The 16,817-nt window shown below is 45.6% G+C and overlaps 1 protein-coding gene across 1 annotated transcript; it reads right to left on the reverse strand.

Annotated features, from left to right (window-relative positions):
- Positions 1-1,116: 1,116 nt before the first annotated feature.
- Positions 1,117-2,364, reverse strand: LOC142032560 (P2Y purinoceptor 3-like). The gene has a single exon (XM_075031303.1). It carries the CDS (start codon positions 2,137-2,139, stop codon positions 1,117-1,119), a length of 1,023 nt encoding a protein of 340 aa, XP_074887404.1. The 5' UTR covers positions 2,140-2,364.
- Positions 2,365-16,817: the final 14,453 nt, after the last annotated feature.

Consider the following 16,817-nt stretch of genomic DNA (forward strand, 5'->3'; position numbering starts at 1 on the left):
GGTCTACAGTTGCCTGTAGCTCAAATACGGGTTTGGAAGCAATTAGCAATTTCTAAGAACAGCAACTCAAATTATATTTCTGTTACGGTACTTGCTGAGGTCCTTATCAGGTTCTTGCACGTTAAGTTTTGTACAGATAGTCAAAGCTCGCTCCTATCTCGTTGTGCCCATGGCATTTAAACAACATGTAATGGGGTTTGACATTGTGGGAGGGAAGAAATCAGAAGTTCCCCATTCGTCCGAGCACCGGCTTGGCTGTTTTATTGAGCTGCCTTTGCAGAGAGAACAGGTTTCCGAGCCAGACCGTTAGTGCAGTGACAGCAAATGTGCCGTAGATGTGACCATAGGAACAGCGCATTCACATTTCTAATTGCCTTATGTTAGGTAAACCCCCGCTTCTTGGCTAGTGAACCCCCCAAAACCTTTGGCTCCTGCTGGCGTTATGATCTGCAGGACACCTAAGCATCATCTGAGGATGCTGTGGAGAATAATTCTGTTACCTTTTCTGAAATGCACTATATGTAAGGTAAAAGCCTCTCTTCATAGTGCATTTATTCACACAATAAATTCACGCTATTCGCACAATAGTCTTGGCAAGTAACAGAAGGGGTTGCTACCCTTTAGCGAAGGTGCTGATGTGATGGACCCTGTCAAGGAAATAGTAGCGAGGCGGTAATCATCCTTGAAGTAGCTTTTTGAAATAATGCTCATAGCATTTTAAAAATTTGTTACCTAACTAATGGCTGGAGATGACTGCTTACCTCTGCTCTGGTGTCTTCCTCAGTTATTCACTATCATTTTTCTTTACAGCCCTCTTTACAACTAGAAGCAGTAGATGTGCCTTTTGGAAAGGGTGTTTTTCAGCTTTATTTAGTCACAGCTGGCCCAGGTAACGATGACAACTTGCCTCTTGGTCCTTTATAAAAATACCTCCTGTGTCCTTCACCCAAATTTGACCTCACTACAGTTTGCCCTCACTCTGGGGGAATCATAATTATACTTTTTTTAAATTTTTATTGTGCAGGTGAGTTTTATGGCTCTTCTCCAAGCCTCACACCCAGCGAAGTGGAACAAATCCAATGGATGCTACGCGAGGGCAGCAAGGGATGTGCTTCCTCAGCAAGGGGCAAGTCTTGTTGGGGCGTCTGTCCCCTCTGCGTTCGTGGCAGACCTGGCAAGAGGACCTGCCGTGGGCAGTCTCAGCTCCAAAGCCAGCCTGGCTCTGTTAGATTGACCAGAAAGAAAGTAGAGGAGGGGGTTGATGCAGCTGTTGAGGCTCACCAGTGGCCTCCAGATCTTGTAAAGCAAACTCCAGCGCTGTAGGAGTTGGCAGTCGGCTACCCGGTACACGCGGACGAAGAGGTAGATGCTGCGGGTGATGTGGAACGGCAGTAGACAGACCGCAAAAAGCCCGCAGACGAGGAGAATGGTTTGGATCGACTTGGCTCGGGCAGTGCTGCCGGCGGGGTTGGCGTCTCCGGCGTGTCGCGCGAGGCTTCTGATGGTCAGGCAATAGCAGGCTAAAATGACGAGGAAAGGAAAGAGGAAACCAGACGCGGTTAGAGCCATGCCGTAGGGGAAATAGCTGCTGAGGTTCTCGGGGCTCGTCATGTCGTAGCAGACGGTGTGGTTGTTGATAACGCCGGTGCGAGCGTAGATCAAGGTGGGCAGGAGCTGCAGGAACACCAGCGCCCAGGACGTCGCTGTGCCGGCAGCGGCCAGGCGCCGGGTCCGGTAGGGTAGGGAGCGGATGGGATGGCAAATGCCTAGAAAACGATGGATGCTGATGCAAGTCAGCAGCAGGATGCTGCCGTACAGGTTGGCGTAAAACAGGAAACGTACCAGTTTGCAGAGCAGCTCTCCGAAAGGCCACGTGTCCTGCAGGAGGTAGTTGACGATGAGCAAGGGCAAAGAGAAGAGGTAGAGGAGGTCGGCCACGGCCAGGTTCACCAGGTAGATGGTGGTGCAGGTCCAGTTGGCGCGGCAGCAGCTGAGCCGCAGCATGGCTCCGTTGAGGAGCAGCCCCAGCACAAAGACGGAGCTGTAAGTAAGGGGTAACAAGATGTATTTGTAGCTTTCCACGAGAGGGCACAGAGCCTTCCCGGAGGTGCTGTTCTCCGTTCCCTTCGGCCCCTCCATCACTGGGTGCAGCTTTAGGCACCACGCACCGCTCTTCTGTTGCTTTAAAGCTCTCCCCACCAGGAATAGAAACACAAACACCCGACAGTCATTTGTTACTCTCGGCCCTTGGCTCTCGCCACCTCAAAGAAACGCGTAAAATCCTAATTAAAGCACGCGCAATCCTCTGAAGAGGCGAAACCGCGATGGAAATGGTGCGTCACTGTTACCGCTTGAATTCCACCAAAGCAGCGACGGCTGCAAACGCTTGCTGGTATGCCCTTGGGCGCCGTCACCGTATTGCAAGGGCACTTAAATGAAGTTTATTGCAAATGTGGGCTCTGCCACGGGCTGAAATTCCTCTGAGCTTCAGTTACTTCAGGGGGGCAGTTGAGGGAAGGGCTGAAGCGAGCACATGTTTTGCAAGAGGCAGTGCCTGGAACTGCGGCTAGTTTGGCATTGCCCGCAGGTTGGTTGGGAAGAGGTGAATTTACAGCTTGTCCATAGCAGCAACAAGAGAAACAAACTTGATGGATAGCCGCAGGCGGCCTCGCTCGCTGGGGTGGAGGCAGAGCCAGGCTGGGGAGGGGTTTGCTCAAAATTTGTGTTCGCTGCAATCCGAGAAAATATGGATGTCATTTCTCTTTTCCCAAAGGAGTGGAGAAGAGATGTTTTTCTGCTTTCTGGTGTCCTCTTGGGTCCATTTAGAAAATATTAATATAAATTGTATAGACTAAATATTTTTTTTAAGTTTGTACCCAATATATTTTCCGAATCTTGCAGAAAAGCAAGGGAACCAGGAGGGGTTCATTAGCAGGCATCCTGTTCTAAAGCGGGCAAGGATCAAACTAAACTGAGAAATGACTGAATGCCTTTTTGTTCTTCATTTAGGGGAAAGCTTGGTAACTTCTGCGTGTGGTCACCTCAGCCAGAACTGTTGAAGAGTTTTCTCCTGGCAGGAATGATGACGTGCATGTTCTGGTGAGTCTCCCTGATTTTTATCTACCTGGGATGCTCGTTTCGCACTCTTGCACCAGGCCCTATTTGGGTTTGTCTCCTGTTGTAAATCCACAACGTGACCCCCTCAGAGCATCTCTGTCTGAGCTGCAGGCTCCTGGTCCTTACGTTGCTCCCAAGACCTTCCCTTGCCATGGTCCTGCGGTGGATTGGGCGGTGGAGGGTCCTGGCTCTTCTCTGCCCGGCTTCTGCCTGGTCGTCGTCCTTACTGCAAAACCCCGCCAGGCACGTGCTGGCCCCTGAGTATGGAAAAGGGTTTTAACCCACACTAGGTAGCGATGCAAATAACTTACTTAACTTAAATATCTTAAAATCAGTACCTTACTGCTTGGCTTTTGAATTATTGTACCAATTTCTTCATAATCTGCTTTATGCAGCTTGAGCAGCAAACCTTCACTCCAGTGTGTCTTTAATATTTTGATCCTTTGAAAAACTGTTTTGTGTGATAAGTATGTGATGTTGGCGGTATTACCTGGGAATGAGTGCCCGGGGTGTCTGGGGGAAGGTGGGGGACATGGGTCTGGGCTGGTGGAGGAGGTCAGGAGGGAAGAGGTGAGAAGTAAGGTTAATCCCAAGAAATGCTCCCTGTTTTCTGGGTTATCTGTCACTAGAGGTCAGCACTGCAACGTTAATAGACAAGAAATGTTTTCTGTATTAGGATGAGAAGTCTTATTTCAAGGCTGCAACTGCTGTCATTCATTTCTGTCACTTATTTACTTGACTTTGGAGGTTGGTTTCCAAAGACAAATATTAATACCAACAGTCTTCAGCAGGAAGAGGTCGCTTTTATTACTTCTCATGCAATTAACCGAAGCCGTTGCCGTCCCACCTGGTAGGAACGTAGCGATGGCTGCGGCTGCTGTCTCGGCTTTTTGGTGGACGTGCAGCAAACCGCGGCCCCTGGGTCACGGGACGGGTCCCACCGCAGCCCCCTCCCCAAACCGGAGCTGTCGACTGGCAGCGTTGGCATCCTCAGCAAAAATCTTTTTTGACCCCCAATCGGATGTGTTTTTGTGAAGCCTGAAGTTGCATAAAATGATGGAGGTTTAAATGCTAGCTGGAGTGATCCCTGTTGTCATCCATTATGTATACGAAGCGAAGGTATTTAAAACAACCCTCAGAAAAAAATCCAACCCTCTGGATTGGATGGAGAAGGAAGGATGGCTCAAAAATTCCTTGAATTTTGCAGTCTGAGACCTAAATTGTGTCCTCCATAGAGAAGTATTATGTGTGCTCAGTGGTCCCTTATATAGCTGTGTGCGTGTTCAGGCACAGGGTGTGCTGCTGGCCCCTTTCACAATCAGGCCTTGGTGTTCCCATCACAAAACCCTCTTGTTTTCTGTAACTTCGCTTCTGTCAAGAGCTCATTCTGTTAGTACCATTTTGGAGGGTTGCAGCAGGACAGAGAAGCTTCTGCTGCATGGAGTCTTGGTCCAACCAGGTAGTTACGTCCCCCCAAACCCCTCAGTTCTCTTAAATTGAATTTGTTTTCAAGCTGGGTGAATTCTTGGTCTTCTCCATTTCCTTGGGAGTGATTCAGTCCATGTCGCGCAGGCTGCTGGCCTGGGAATAGTTTGTGTTGGAGACCGGCCCGTTCTTCAGTGCGTTACTGAGCGGTTTTGTCTGATCTGGGTAGAAAGGTGCCACTGGAGAGGTTTTGGCTGGGTCCTGTAGCTGGACCTGACCTTTGGAGGAAAACCTACGTATCTGTGGGTTTAGGGCTGAAACCTCTTTGTTCTGCAAGCAAAAGGTGGGGCCTTCCATCAAACAGAAGGGAGGAAATAGTTCCTGTTCTGTTTCCTCTGAACAAGCAATTTCTGCTTTTTCTGGTATTTTTATATAGCATCTGCGGATCTGTGAACATCAGGCTGTTCCTCAAATTATTAAAATCTGTGTTACTATAGTATCTTAATTGACTTGTTTACAAAGCTCTGTCTGTAGATATAAAACAGCTGTTAATGTCAGTAATTCAGAAATAGTGGAGTTGGTGTCCTGAATTTCTCTTGTCAGCTGCAATGATGATTGAACATAACCGGCCACTTCAAATTAAGGTAAGTGAAGTAACTGCCTTATAGCAGCTGGGATGAAATGGCTCACTTATGGCTGTTGCAAATGGACGAAAAAATCTCAGATGTCACTTATGGGAAATTGGTTAACCTACTTAATACTAAAGACTTTAGGACTTTTTTAAAAATTCTACTTTATTCACAGAGCCAGTGAATGTCTACAGGTGATAATTACATTTTTTTAAAAATATAATTTTATAGTTTTAGATACGTATATTTTGGTGTTTATTTTATAGCATAGCAGGGAACAAATCAGCTTAGATCTGTTGGTCAAGATGAGGTCTGTTGGGGAAGTGTCTCTTAAAATGCCTTCCCGGTGTTTCCCCACTGGCATCTTCCACGCTGGATGGTTTTGCATGGGTGTTGGGCAGTCTCTTACAGTCAGTATTTCTGGGTAAATCAACCTGCTAACCCGCGTTTAAAACCATCTTGTTTGGCTTTGCCATTGCTTTAATGTGAGCAGGCTGACTTGGGGTGACCCTCGTTTACTGTCCTGCATTTCAGACCTACCTTGAATATGAGGTTAAGTGTAAAACTTCACTTGTGACGCTTAGGCTATCAGAAACTATATTGCTAATAAGAAGAGCTCCCAAAAGCAGATTTTTCCAGTCTTTGTGTATAAAATTCACTTAAAATAGTTTTTAGTGAGACTAGAGGTGATATCCCAGTGTATGAAATCTGTCAGAAATGATTGATACACATATGAGGAGCTGAGTGAAAATTGAAGGGAAGACGTGGCATTGCCAGGCTTCATTTAAATACAAGAGCTATGCATTTAGATTGATTTATTTTTATGCCAATAGATTCTGACATAAATATAGTGATATATAATGTATTGACTATAATGTCAACATTATTTTAAAGCTGACTCGAGGAAAAATATCTCATTGTTAGTGCTGAAATATAATGCTTTGTTCTGCTGAAGGGGAAAGCCTACGATCAAATAACCTCTTTCTTAAGACCTCTTTTTGTAATGGCTTTTAAAATGAGTGAGTAACAGCAGAGGTGACCTGTCTCAGGGCGCTCTGTGTCCTGAAATTGTTTTGGGACTTTCAGGGCAATAGCAGACTGAGCAGGAGAAGCACGTCCTATGGTGCTGAGGCTGTGGCTGTGCCTTTGCACGCTGTTTTGAAGTATCCTAAACTTGCATCCACACTGCACAGTAGGCTGGCCCTTAGGCTGGCCCTTAGGCTGGCCCTTAGGCTGGCCCTTAGTTTTTAATGATAATCACAGTTTTATAGCATGCACTCTGCCTGTTGTACTATATTAAACTAATGGGTTACAAGTCTGTTGGCAATGTGCTATTGCCCTGAGCCCATGCTAAGATGTCAAATGACCTTATCTGAATTTTGCTTTGAGGTCTTTTAATTTTTTTTTTGACTTGTTTTGGAGCTAACCTTGCTAGAGGTGGAGGAACTACTAGATGTTTGACAGTGAAAGGGTAGCTATTCATTGACTGAACAGTCCAGTGCAAATGGGATTCACTCTTTTTCTTTACTGCCTCTTCTCTTTACCTTCTGTTCTGAATTTTCCAGGTCAAATCTCTGGATGTTCAGTGAAACAGCAGGACCAGGTTAACTGGTGTAGGCTGTAGCCTTTGGAAGTCAGTGGAAACTGCAGGCCCAGGAGGAATCTTCCAGCCTGCTTCTGACTTGGATCCACTTCTTCTGAATCCTTCTGTATTTGCTTTATTCGCTTTGTTTAAAGAAAAACCCAACCAATACAAAACAAACCAAAACAAACCCACAAGCAAAACCCCCCCCCCCAAAACCCAAGAAAACCAAAACAAACCCCAACCCTGAAAAGTTTCTTTTCCATTAAAAACATTTTGCAGCATTCAGCTGATGGATGCTTTTGCGTTCACTCTGTGTAGGTTTGAGAGCTTGGCTGTGCGAATAGTGGCGATGCTGGCCCAAGGGTGGCTGCTGCACGCTGGGCTTGTGGTGTGGTCCTGCTGTAGCCCATGAACCGTAATGGCAGAGATTGGGTTGACTGAAGGCTTTTCTTCTATTGAGTATATTGTACCTGCAGGGTACCTAAATACATATATTTTGGTGTTTATTTTATAGCGTAGGTGCCTTAGGTGCCCGGTGGGTGCAGATGTGCCGAGCACTTGCAGCTCAAGGAGGGGTCGGTAGAAGCTCCACCTGATTATCACCTCTGCAATCACCGCTGGGTAACTTCATCCCAGCCCCCACGACTCACGTCTTGGTTTTAGGTCGGTCACTTCCATAATGCGGTACCTACACGTTTAGGTGCATCAGGTACTGTGACATTTCTATTCACATACGAATGATTTTAAAAGTGTCAGATGGAGAGTGCTATACATAGGTGCAAGTTTTTCCTTTTGCATGAAATTATTTTTTTTCTTTCTTATTTTCTCCTTCAGTTTTTACTTCTGCTTTGTACAGGCTGCTGATATAAAGGGTTTATTCATGAGGTTAACCTAATTACTGTCTTCAGAAACAAAGCCTGTTTCTACAGTGAATATCCTTTTGATATCCATCATCTGAATATTGCCTAATAAAGTTAGCAAATGGCCTCCAAATGAACCAAAATGATTCAGTATCTCATCTAGCAAAGAATGTATTATGGTTTTACCGATACTGACAGAAATGTTTAAAATTCTCAATGCATTGCTCTGCTGGTGGATTAATATGCATTTTTCTGTCTTGAGATGAAAAACACCGTCTGGATTTAATGCAACACTTACAAAATTGCTGATGTGAGTCTCTGTTAAAGCTATTTTATATACACACTGGAGAGTTTACCGGAGACAACTGGAAAGTTCACTTTGAGTAGCTCCCATACTTGTAATCAGTAACTAAAATGTATTCATGGAGTTGCAAGACTAAAAGGCATGAATTTAAGTGCCTTCATGTATTTTCCTTGCTTGGAACAAAGGTGATACATTTTTCATGTAAGCAAAGCTCCTTGGAGTTGAATATGCTCTGGGGAGGTAATTAAGAAAGATCAATATGTACTGATTGATTGAGTTTTGACCTGAGCATATGCTCGCTGTCCGTGTATGGTGATGGGCAGGCTTTAGAGTGTGCGGCTGGTGGCTGGGTCCCTGGGCTGGCTTAGCTGCTGCTAAGATCTCAACGTTGGGAGGACGTGGGGAATGGTTAGTGTTTGGTCAGACTTTTCTGGCTTTCTTGTGAGTGTTGGTTTAAGAACCTGACATAAAAGGCGGTTTCAGCCCTTTCTGGTACTTGTCTCAAGACAAATATTGCTTGGTCTCCACTTTCATTTGTCTTTTTTGGGGGTGGGGGGAGAAACAGAAGTGGTAAGTGAAGACAAAAATGACTATTTTCCCCCCTAAAGATCATCATTCTATTAAGTGAATTCCTGGACAACAAAATTTAGATTTATCTTCCCTTCTCTGAAGCAGAAACCCAGCTAATCCTGTTAAAAAGAGTGTAACCAGCAGATTTCAATGTTCTTGCTGCTGCCTACCTGCTTAATTCTTGCAGGTATTCGTGAAGAAGACTGAAGCAGTCTTTATGTTCTTAATTTTCCGTCTTTACTTGGACTGCAACTTTTATAAATAATTGAACTTAATGGTAATATATCTTTATTGGAAAGTATTAATTTACAGGGGAACATTTCAGAAAGCATGCTGATGAACTGCCTTGTTCCACTGAGTGCAAAAAATCCAGCATTAAGCGATGATGATGTTCAATGCGTCCAAAGGAAAAATCATTATTTCAGTTACTTCTTAAATAGCTCTCTGGATTGGAAAGAGTATCTGAATTAATGGTAGTTTGGCATCATTATATATTAATGGGCTCCATCTGATTTATTTTTTCTGGCAGTTATCCACTTGCACGATGTATTACGCCTGACCGTTCCATTTCCCCTGCTATTGAGTGGTAGATGGTGGATTAGTACTTCGAGCCTACGAGAGAGGCTGCATGGGAACATAATGGGATCTCGCATCATTTTTAATGGTGAGTTATGGACTGTCACGCAGAATATCTGGACACACTTAATAACTTTCTGATGACAACTGTAACAGACATAACGGTACGTGTTGTCACTGAGCTGCTAGAGAGGCAGGCTCCTGCTCGCCAGATGCTGTTACGCTGTACTGAGTTGCCTTTGTAGATATTTTTGTAATTACAAACTTTTTCCTAGCTCCAGTAGTGCTTAAATAAAAAATTGATCCCATGGAATTATATTGCTGAATATTAAAGTCGGTATTTATTTGCAAAAGTCACTTTGGGGTGCCTAATTTGTCCGCAAGAGCAAGGTTTTCTGCTCAGGCTGCAAAATGGTGCAATAAAAATCAGTGATTGATGTTTATTATCAGATTAAATGGTTTAGCTGTGGGGATCAAAGTTATAAATTACAGCCCTCCCCAAGCTGTGATTGGCCACCAGAGATCTTTCTAAGTGCCAGCGTTTTTTAATGAGATCGTATATTTTCAAGCCTCTAACAGTATCAACTTTTGTAGGTTATTGAAACTGTGCTTAAAATAACAGCTTACCGGGTGTCAGAAATATTGGATATGTTTTGTATTTGCTTGGTCAAACATCCCAGAGGGAAAAAGCATGCGTTAAAAGCAGAGATTTTGATTCCCAAGCGAAGTCTGAGGACTTAAGGAGCGTGAGGGATGCCATCCTCTGGCTCTACACTGATGTAATTTTTGTTGCTTCTGTATTTTGGTCATTTCACTATAAACATGGGGCCCCAACATGCAGCAAAGGCAAATGCTCTTGGGCTCTCCCTCGGGCTGCCTCCCTGGCACGCTGCAAAGAGGAACCATAACCTGGTTAGTCATGAAAATTAAATGTTTCCATTCCCCGGTGTCACGGAGCAACTACAACGTTAGCGTAGTATTGGTTGGATCAAAGTTTAATGGTCAGCTTTTCCCCAGTGGGAGACTGGCCCTGGTGACACCAGCATTTCCCCCCACTGCTCATCAAAGCAGAGGAAATGGAGATTTCTGTAAATGGCAGAAAAATGCAAATACCCTCATATTATTTGCTTATAGCTGACAGGGCATGCCCTAAATATCAAATGTGTAATATTCAAATAATAGACATTTGATGAAAGGAATACTGAAATAATTTTGTTAGATTGCTCTTAAGCTCTGTGTCTGTAAACTAGCTAAAATTTAGTCTGCCATTAGAGAAGACTAAATTATATTTTGTTACTTGCTATGGGAGATTTGTAATTGGGGTAAAATCTTAACTGTGAAAGCATTAATCTCAAGTACAGTATTGTAGCATCAAATGCACGACATTGTCTTCCTGTCCCCAGGACATTCTTTGTTAGAAAACCATTTGTTTTACTCAAAGGAGGTCTTTTTTCTTTTTACATTAAAAAGTTGGGTCTTTTTTTTCCTTGTGGCTGTGTTTACTCTCCGGAGATTCTGATTAAGCAGCTCAGTTCAAAAGAGTTTGCACTGTACAGTCATTTTTTTTTGGGGGGGGGGGGAGGAATCATTAGGCGTGCTGTGGGTATTGCAGCCGCTCAGCTGGGGGGGAGTTTCAAAGCAGGCTCTCTTCTTCCATTCCTCCTGCATCAGCACAGCGGATGCTCTTCCCTGGGCGCCAGGATAAACGAGGGCCTTTTTCAAAGGTGAGAAAATGCTACTTCAAGTGATGTACAAGTATCGCTTGATTTGCAGCTGGTCGTGCAGGTGTGATTTCCCTCATTTCCCTGACGTGGGAAGGATTTGCCCAAAGCCCACCTCAGGCGCGGGGGAACCCCGTTTCTGCACCCTGCTTGGTGTACGCTCGCTTTAGCATCACTGCAAGGACATCGCAGAATGAAGTAACGCTCGCTTTAATTACGACAGGTTCATACGTGGCGTGCTTTGGTCCGGTGTCGAGTCAAATTGGCCTGGTTTGTATTTTTCATTATTTTTTTTAAAGGCTGAAATGAGCAAAAGCAATCTGTGACTACTACAGCAGAGGCAAAGCCCGACGCGTAGCAGAGATCCGCGCTCAGCGCTGGCGCGGGGCTGTGGAGGAAGCTGGCCCTCCCTTGGTGCAAGTGGCAGCCCTTGCTGCTGTAATTGCACCTTTACCTTGCAAGCCCTGGTGGAAAATAATTAAATTTCATAAAAGCCTGTCTCGTTTTGAGCCCCTGAGGGTATCAATTAAATGTAATGATGGTAGCTGCAGCTTTTAAGCAAATATGTAGGGGGTTTTTTTAAAGAAATGAGGTGAAGTCTTTTGCACAGCGTGGAGCTGAAGACTTTATTTTCGTGTTCCCACCCCCTCGCTGTAAGTACCACTCCTGTAACGTCTCAGGAGGAGCTGTTCATGCCTGAGAAACACAGGCAGGAGGATATTGAGGGGGTTTTTTTGGTGGCCAAAGGCAGGTCCTGGAGGTACCAAGCAGTGCCTGTTGTTTTACATTGCTTAGCCGGGATATGCCGTACGCGGTCACCTTACGCTGCCCGAGCCAGCTATTGCAAATTCATCATCAAGCATCTTTAGGAGTAAGCCACCATAGATTTTTTTTTCCTAGTGTCTTGCCACAAATGAATGCACCCCCCACCCCGTGCTCAGACGTGATGCAAGGATCTCTATACCTTGGGATATATCCGCTTTAAAAATAAATTAGCGTGGACTACACGCCCGATCTGGAGGTTGGCCCCTTCGGAGAAGGGGATGCTTGTCACTGGGCTGCGGCTCCGTTGGCAGCAGCACGAGCTGCTTTATGGGAGCATTCGAGAAGCAGCATACACCTTCTGCAAGGTTGCATCAGAGGGAAATAAACCACCGAAATTATCCTAATAAATTATAATAATTGTGCCTGGCAGCATGCGGTAATTTAAAATAGATTAATCTAACAAGCCTTAAATATGAATAAATAATAAACATCTTCATGCATTGGGAATCTTATTCTGCTTAATTCTGAATGAATATTAATTACTCCTCATAAACTCAATGCAAAAATCGATCCATGTGGAGAAGGCATGAGGTATTAAGTATACCAAATTGGACAGAGCCCAGATGAATGTTCTCATCGTCAATTAAAGTCCGATTACACTGCTGCTCCACTCCGTCACCGGCTGCCTGGTGATGCAAAGCAGGCTTTACAACGGGATCTGTCCTGTCGCGGCTTATATTTGATTTTGTACCCCTCGTTTCCTGGCAGGGTCGGGTGGCTGGCTGACCGCTGAGCGGGATGGGTCAGGAATTATCTAGTGTCCCCGTGAGAAAGAAGGAGACCTCAGGTGATGCTTGGCCACGGTGGCTGGTGCCGGCAGCCGGCGTTGCAAATCCGTGGAGCTGAGAATCGGGATTCTCATCTCCTGACTTCTGCAGGGATAATACCGCAGAAAAACTTTCTCGCCTGCCAAAATGACCCCTCGGGCCACGGTGACCCACTGGGTCGGGCGAGCCGTGGTCGCAGGCGGCGGTGGGATGCTCTGGTGCCTGTTGCGCCGCACCTCGCGTGTGCAGAGAGCGGGGATTTCAACCGGAGCGAAGCCTGAAGACCCTCTCGGTGTTGAGTGGGAACATATGGAAGATGGATGAGAGGGAACATCTGCACCATCTGCTGTAGGGGAGCTCGATCCTTCATCCTCGCACCTCGCCGCCTTGCCGTTGTGTTTGGATGATATCCTTCGTTCCCTCCCGTTATTGCCGTTCTCCTAAGGCAAAGTGTTTCCTCGGTAAAATGCTTTGCTTAGCAGTGGACTGCGTTGGGAGCTCCGAAATGGAAATTTCCTCTGCCGCCTTTATCTGTGCGTGGCTTGGGCAAATATATTTTGCCCATACACTTTGCCTGTGCGAGCGGGCATCGGGATCTTGTTTTTTGGCGAACGTATGCTGCGTGCCAGAGTGTAAAATGAGCTGGAAAGGATAATCGGGGGGTTTGGAGATGCAACGTCACGCTGGGGCTGAGGTGGGGAGCTGGCGGGGAATGCTGGCTGCGGCACGGGGCTTGGTACGGCAGGAGTGATGCTGCTGCGGGGAATTACTGGGTAAAACTGGGTTTGTGTGCGGGAGGGGAGAGCCCAAGGCAGGCACGTCGCGGCCAGCGTGCTCCTGGGGATGCAGGGGACGGTGTTTTGCATCTTGGTTTAAATCGTAAAGCCTGGCAGAGTTAAATGAAGGTCACCAGCTGTAAAAAGTGACGGGGGCGTTTTAAGATGTATTGTAAAATAAGCTGTAGCCTAGAAAAAGCTTACAATGGTATCTGCTGTGGGCTTTGGCCTCCATTTTAAAGCTGCCTTGATCTTTTAACATGGAAGCGTATTTGCTGCTGTTGTACCACGCCTGAGATCTGCAGATACTGTACTTAAAAGTGTTTGGAGGCTGCTGGTATCCTCGGGGTTTAAAGATAAGGGGGAAGGGGAAAGGAGAAAAATATCCTTGTGTCCTCCTGAAGCAGTCCAGGGGCTTTTTTCAGGTGTAGGTTGAGCAGCCGCTCGTGGACCGAAGCGTGCAAGTAAAGGGCATCCAGGAGGGAACGCAGATAGGGAACGGATGGCGTTCGCCTCCCTGGGGTCTATTCCTCTGTGGGTTTTTTCTGGGACCTGGGAGTCCAGAATACCGCTGGTTCGGTCCAATACCCAAAATTGCATGGCTGTCCGATGCTGCGGGGAGAGGGAGCGACACCGCGTAGGTGTGTGGTGGTGTTCAGGATAAAAACGTATTGGCTGGGAATTGCACAGAAATCTTTATGCTTTTCCTCTGCCCGTGTTGTCACTCTTCGGTAAGTAGAAAGGTCTTCGCCATGTACTGCACATAAGAAGTGTTATGAGCTAATTAAAAAAGCCGATCAGCCCCCAAATCTAAATAGTTCCCATTTCCCCAGAAACCAGCAATTAGCAGATGTCTGTCTTGCTTTCACCTACAGCTTAAATACCAAAGAAATATCTTCCCTACTTGCAGCAAAATTCAAGAAGGGTTAGCAATCAGCTTTCCATGCTGCCTTGAATGTTAGAAATGGATGGACAAATACAGCAATATTTTCTCTAGATTATGAACCAGATCTGCGCATGCATCTTTTCTGAATACTTAATAAAAGTTTTCAGAAACTCTTTACATGAGAAAAGAATTTTTAAATGGAGATGTGAGACCTGAACTTCAGCATGAAGTGAGAACCACCATGGTATCAGCAGGCCGGGAATTAGACTTGAAATAAGATTAGAATAACAGATATTTTGAAGAACTTGAAAATATAGTGATTGCTTTAATGTTTGCATGAATTTGATGGCTTTTTGTATTTCTACTTATGGACATTTTCTGAATTTCCTGGCAGGTCTTACCGAGATGACAGATTCTTTGGGTTAGTGCCTGTTGTGAGGGCTGTGAAGAGCCTAGGAAAATATCCTTTTGGTACCCAAATGGGCTTGCTAAGTAAAAGCACTGCATTAAAAGACGACAAAAGGAGCAGATGATCTATGGGCCAGTTTTCCTTCTGCTTAGAGCATGCAATGGCTTTGTTTACCATTCATCAGCCTAAGGACAAATTCTAGCAGTGACAGGTACACATTTTTGCCAAACCTGACTTTTTTCCATTTCATTTAATACATTTCCCCAACCGGCAGATATTGCATTTGCAGGGAAGGAGGAAAAAAAATCAGTTGCCACATCTGCGGAGTCCAGGCACGGACAAAGGTTCATTGAGCTTTGGACTGAGACCAGCAGATGCTGCCTCTGCAGATCTTCTCCCCAGGGGAAGGTTTCCCAGCCCCTGCCCTGGGAAGCGGATAGATAGGGATTCGGGAGAGGAGCGGGCGATGGCTTACAGAGCATCCTGAAAGGCACTCGCCTGGGATAGTTAATCGATATCTAATATCGCCATGGCATTTCCTTGGCGAACCCAAGTACGCTTTAACATCCAGAACACCTGTGGGCAGTGGAATTGCCAGCTGGTTGCTGCTTTCCAGCTGGTTCATTTCTGTTGCTCTGGTTGCAATGTTTTGTGCGTCTTTTTTGAAGCACCCGTGACACAGGAGGCAACGATGGTGCCAGCCCTCGCACCCTTGCAGAAACTCTGCAGCAACCGTGTGCTCCCAAAAGCCGCCGTTGATGATAGCCGGCGATGAAAAAACAAGGAAGAAGTGGGGAGAGTACGCAAAAAGGGGGTTGTAAGACTGGAAGCTTATAGGTTTACAAGCGTCTTTAGAGGATGCTTTGTTGTAGCTTAAAGCATTAATTAAACGTTGGTTTTTTTTTTAAGATGGGGAGTGCTGGAGCGAGGACTGAGTTGCAGCAGCTCGTGTGGACATCACAGCATCTGCACTGCTTGGGGACGTGAAGCAAACCAGCCGAAGCATGTACAAAACACAGTGGATTTTAAACATAATCATAGCGTAGCTTGTTTTCATCCAGGGTTTTCTGGAAACACCTTAAATCTGACAGGTCCAATTAAAAAAAAAAAAAAAAAATTTCTTGTCCTCCATGCTAACATGGAGACCACTGGCCCTTTTTTATGGTGCAGGGACATGGCTTGATGTCACAGGGACAGAAAGCACTAGTGTTTTTTTTTGTTGTTGTTGTTGGTTTTGTTTGTTTGGTTTGGTTTGGGTTTTTTTCCACCCAGTGCCTGGTGGTGTGAGTGACGGCTGCCCGCTGCCTCGGCCCCTGCGTGAGTCGAACCGCCGCGGCTGAGCCGCGCTTGCTGCAGTGCGATGGGCTGAGCTCCTGGGCTTTTTCCTGGGAGAAAGCTGTCGAGCACAGTCTGCGGCGGGTGAACCTGGCATTTACAGGGCATCGGCCTGAAAGCTGCGTGTAACCTGTGCTGTGGTGCCAGGAAGAATTTAAGTAGCAGCAATATGGTCTAGCTGGGGACTTTTAAAAGCATTTTTGTATAGATCCATTACCAAGGACTTCAAAGAGATTGCGCTTCAGTCTTTGCTGCAAAGGGAACAAAGTGTTATGAGTTTGACCTGTCTGGAGAAGCTGTTCCTTTGCCTTGCTGCTGGGCAAGATTTAAATCCTGCTGCCGTCTTGCATTGATCCCGAATAATTGCTTTAATAGCAGTCCCAGTGTAAACAGTGAGTAGGTTTCTGTCACTCACATAATGAAATTACATATATTTTTGCTGTGAAAGAATTTATCCCGCAGCTCGGTGTTGTTTCCTCAGGATGAGGAAGCTTCTTGCTCTGAGCCTGGGCAGTACGAACCCGCATCCCCCAGGAAAAATGAATTAGGGGGAAAGATGGGGAGAGGGCAGAGGTTTGGGGAAATAAATTCTTTAAGGTATCAGAGCAGTTACTTCCGTTAGACAAGAAAATAACAGGTTATTGCTTGTATTGTAGACTGTAATTCCAACAAAATGTCTCATGGTTTCTCTTTGTCTAGGCTCCTTTAGTAACACCCAGCGTGATTTCCCCTTTTACCGAGTAGCTGTTCTCCAGCTTAGGGTGATGCTCTTTAGCTGATCCTATGTAAATTGTATGGGTTTTGCTTAGAAAAAGTCAGCAGCATCTTTCTCTTCCCTGCCCATCCCAGTCTATTTTGTGACCAAATACAGACCACTTCTTGCTCCTCCCGTGGCAATCTTCTGTTTATTTACATTGGTTTACATTTCTCAATTTCCAGCAGTGGGTGAGAAGCTAACGGAATTTGTGAGGTGGGAAAAGAACAGTTTATGAACCAAATGTCCGAGTTCAAGAATAACCAGCACATCATCCC

The sequence above is a fragment of the Buteo buteo genome, chromosome 7 (assembly GCF_964188355.1).
Source record: "Buteo buteo chromosome 7, bButBut1.hap1.1, whole genome shotgun sequence".
NCBI lineage: Eukaryota > Metazoa > Chordata > Aves > Accipitriformes > Accipitridae > Buteo > Buteo buteo.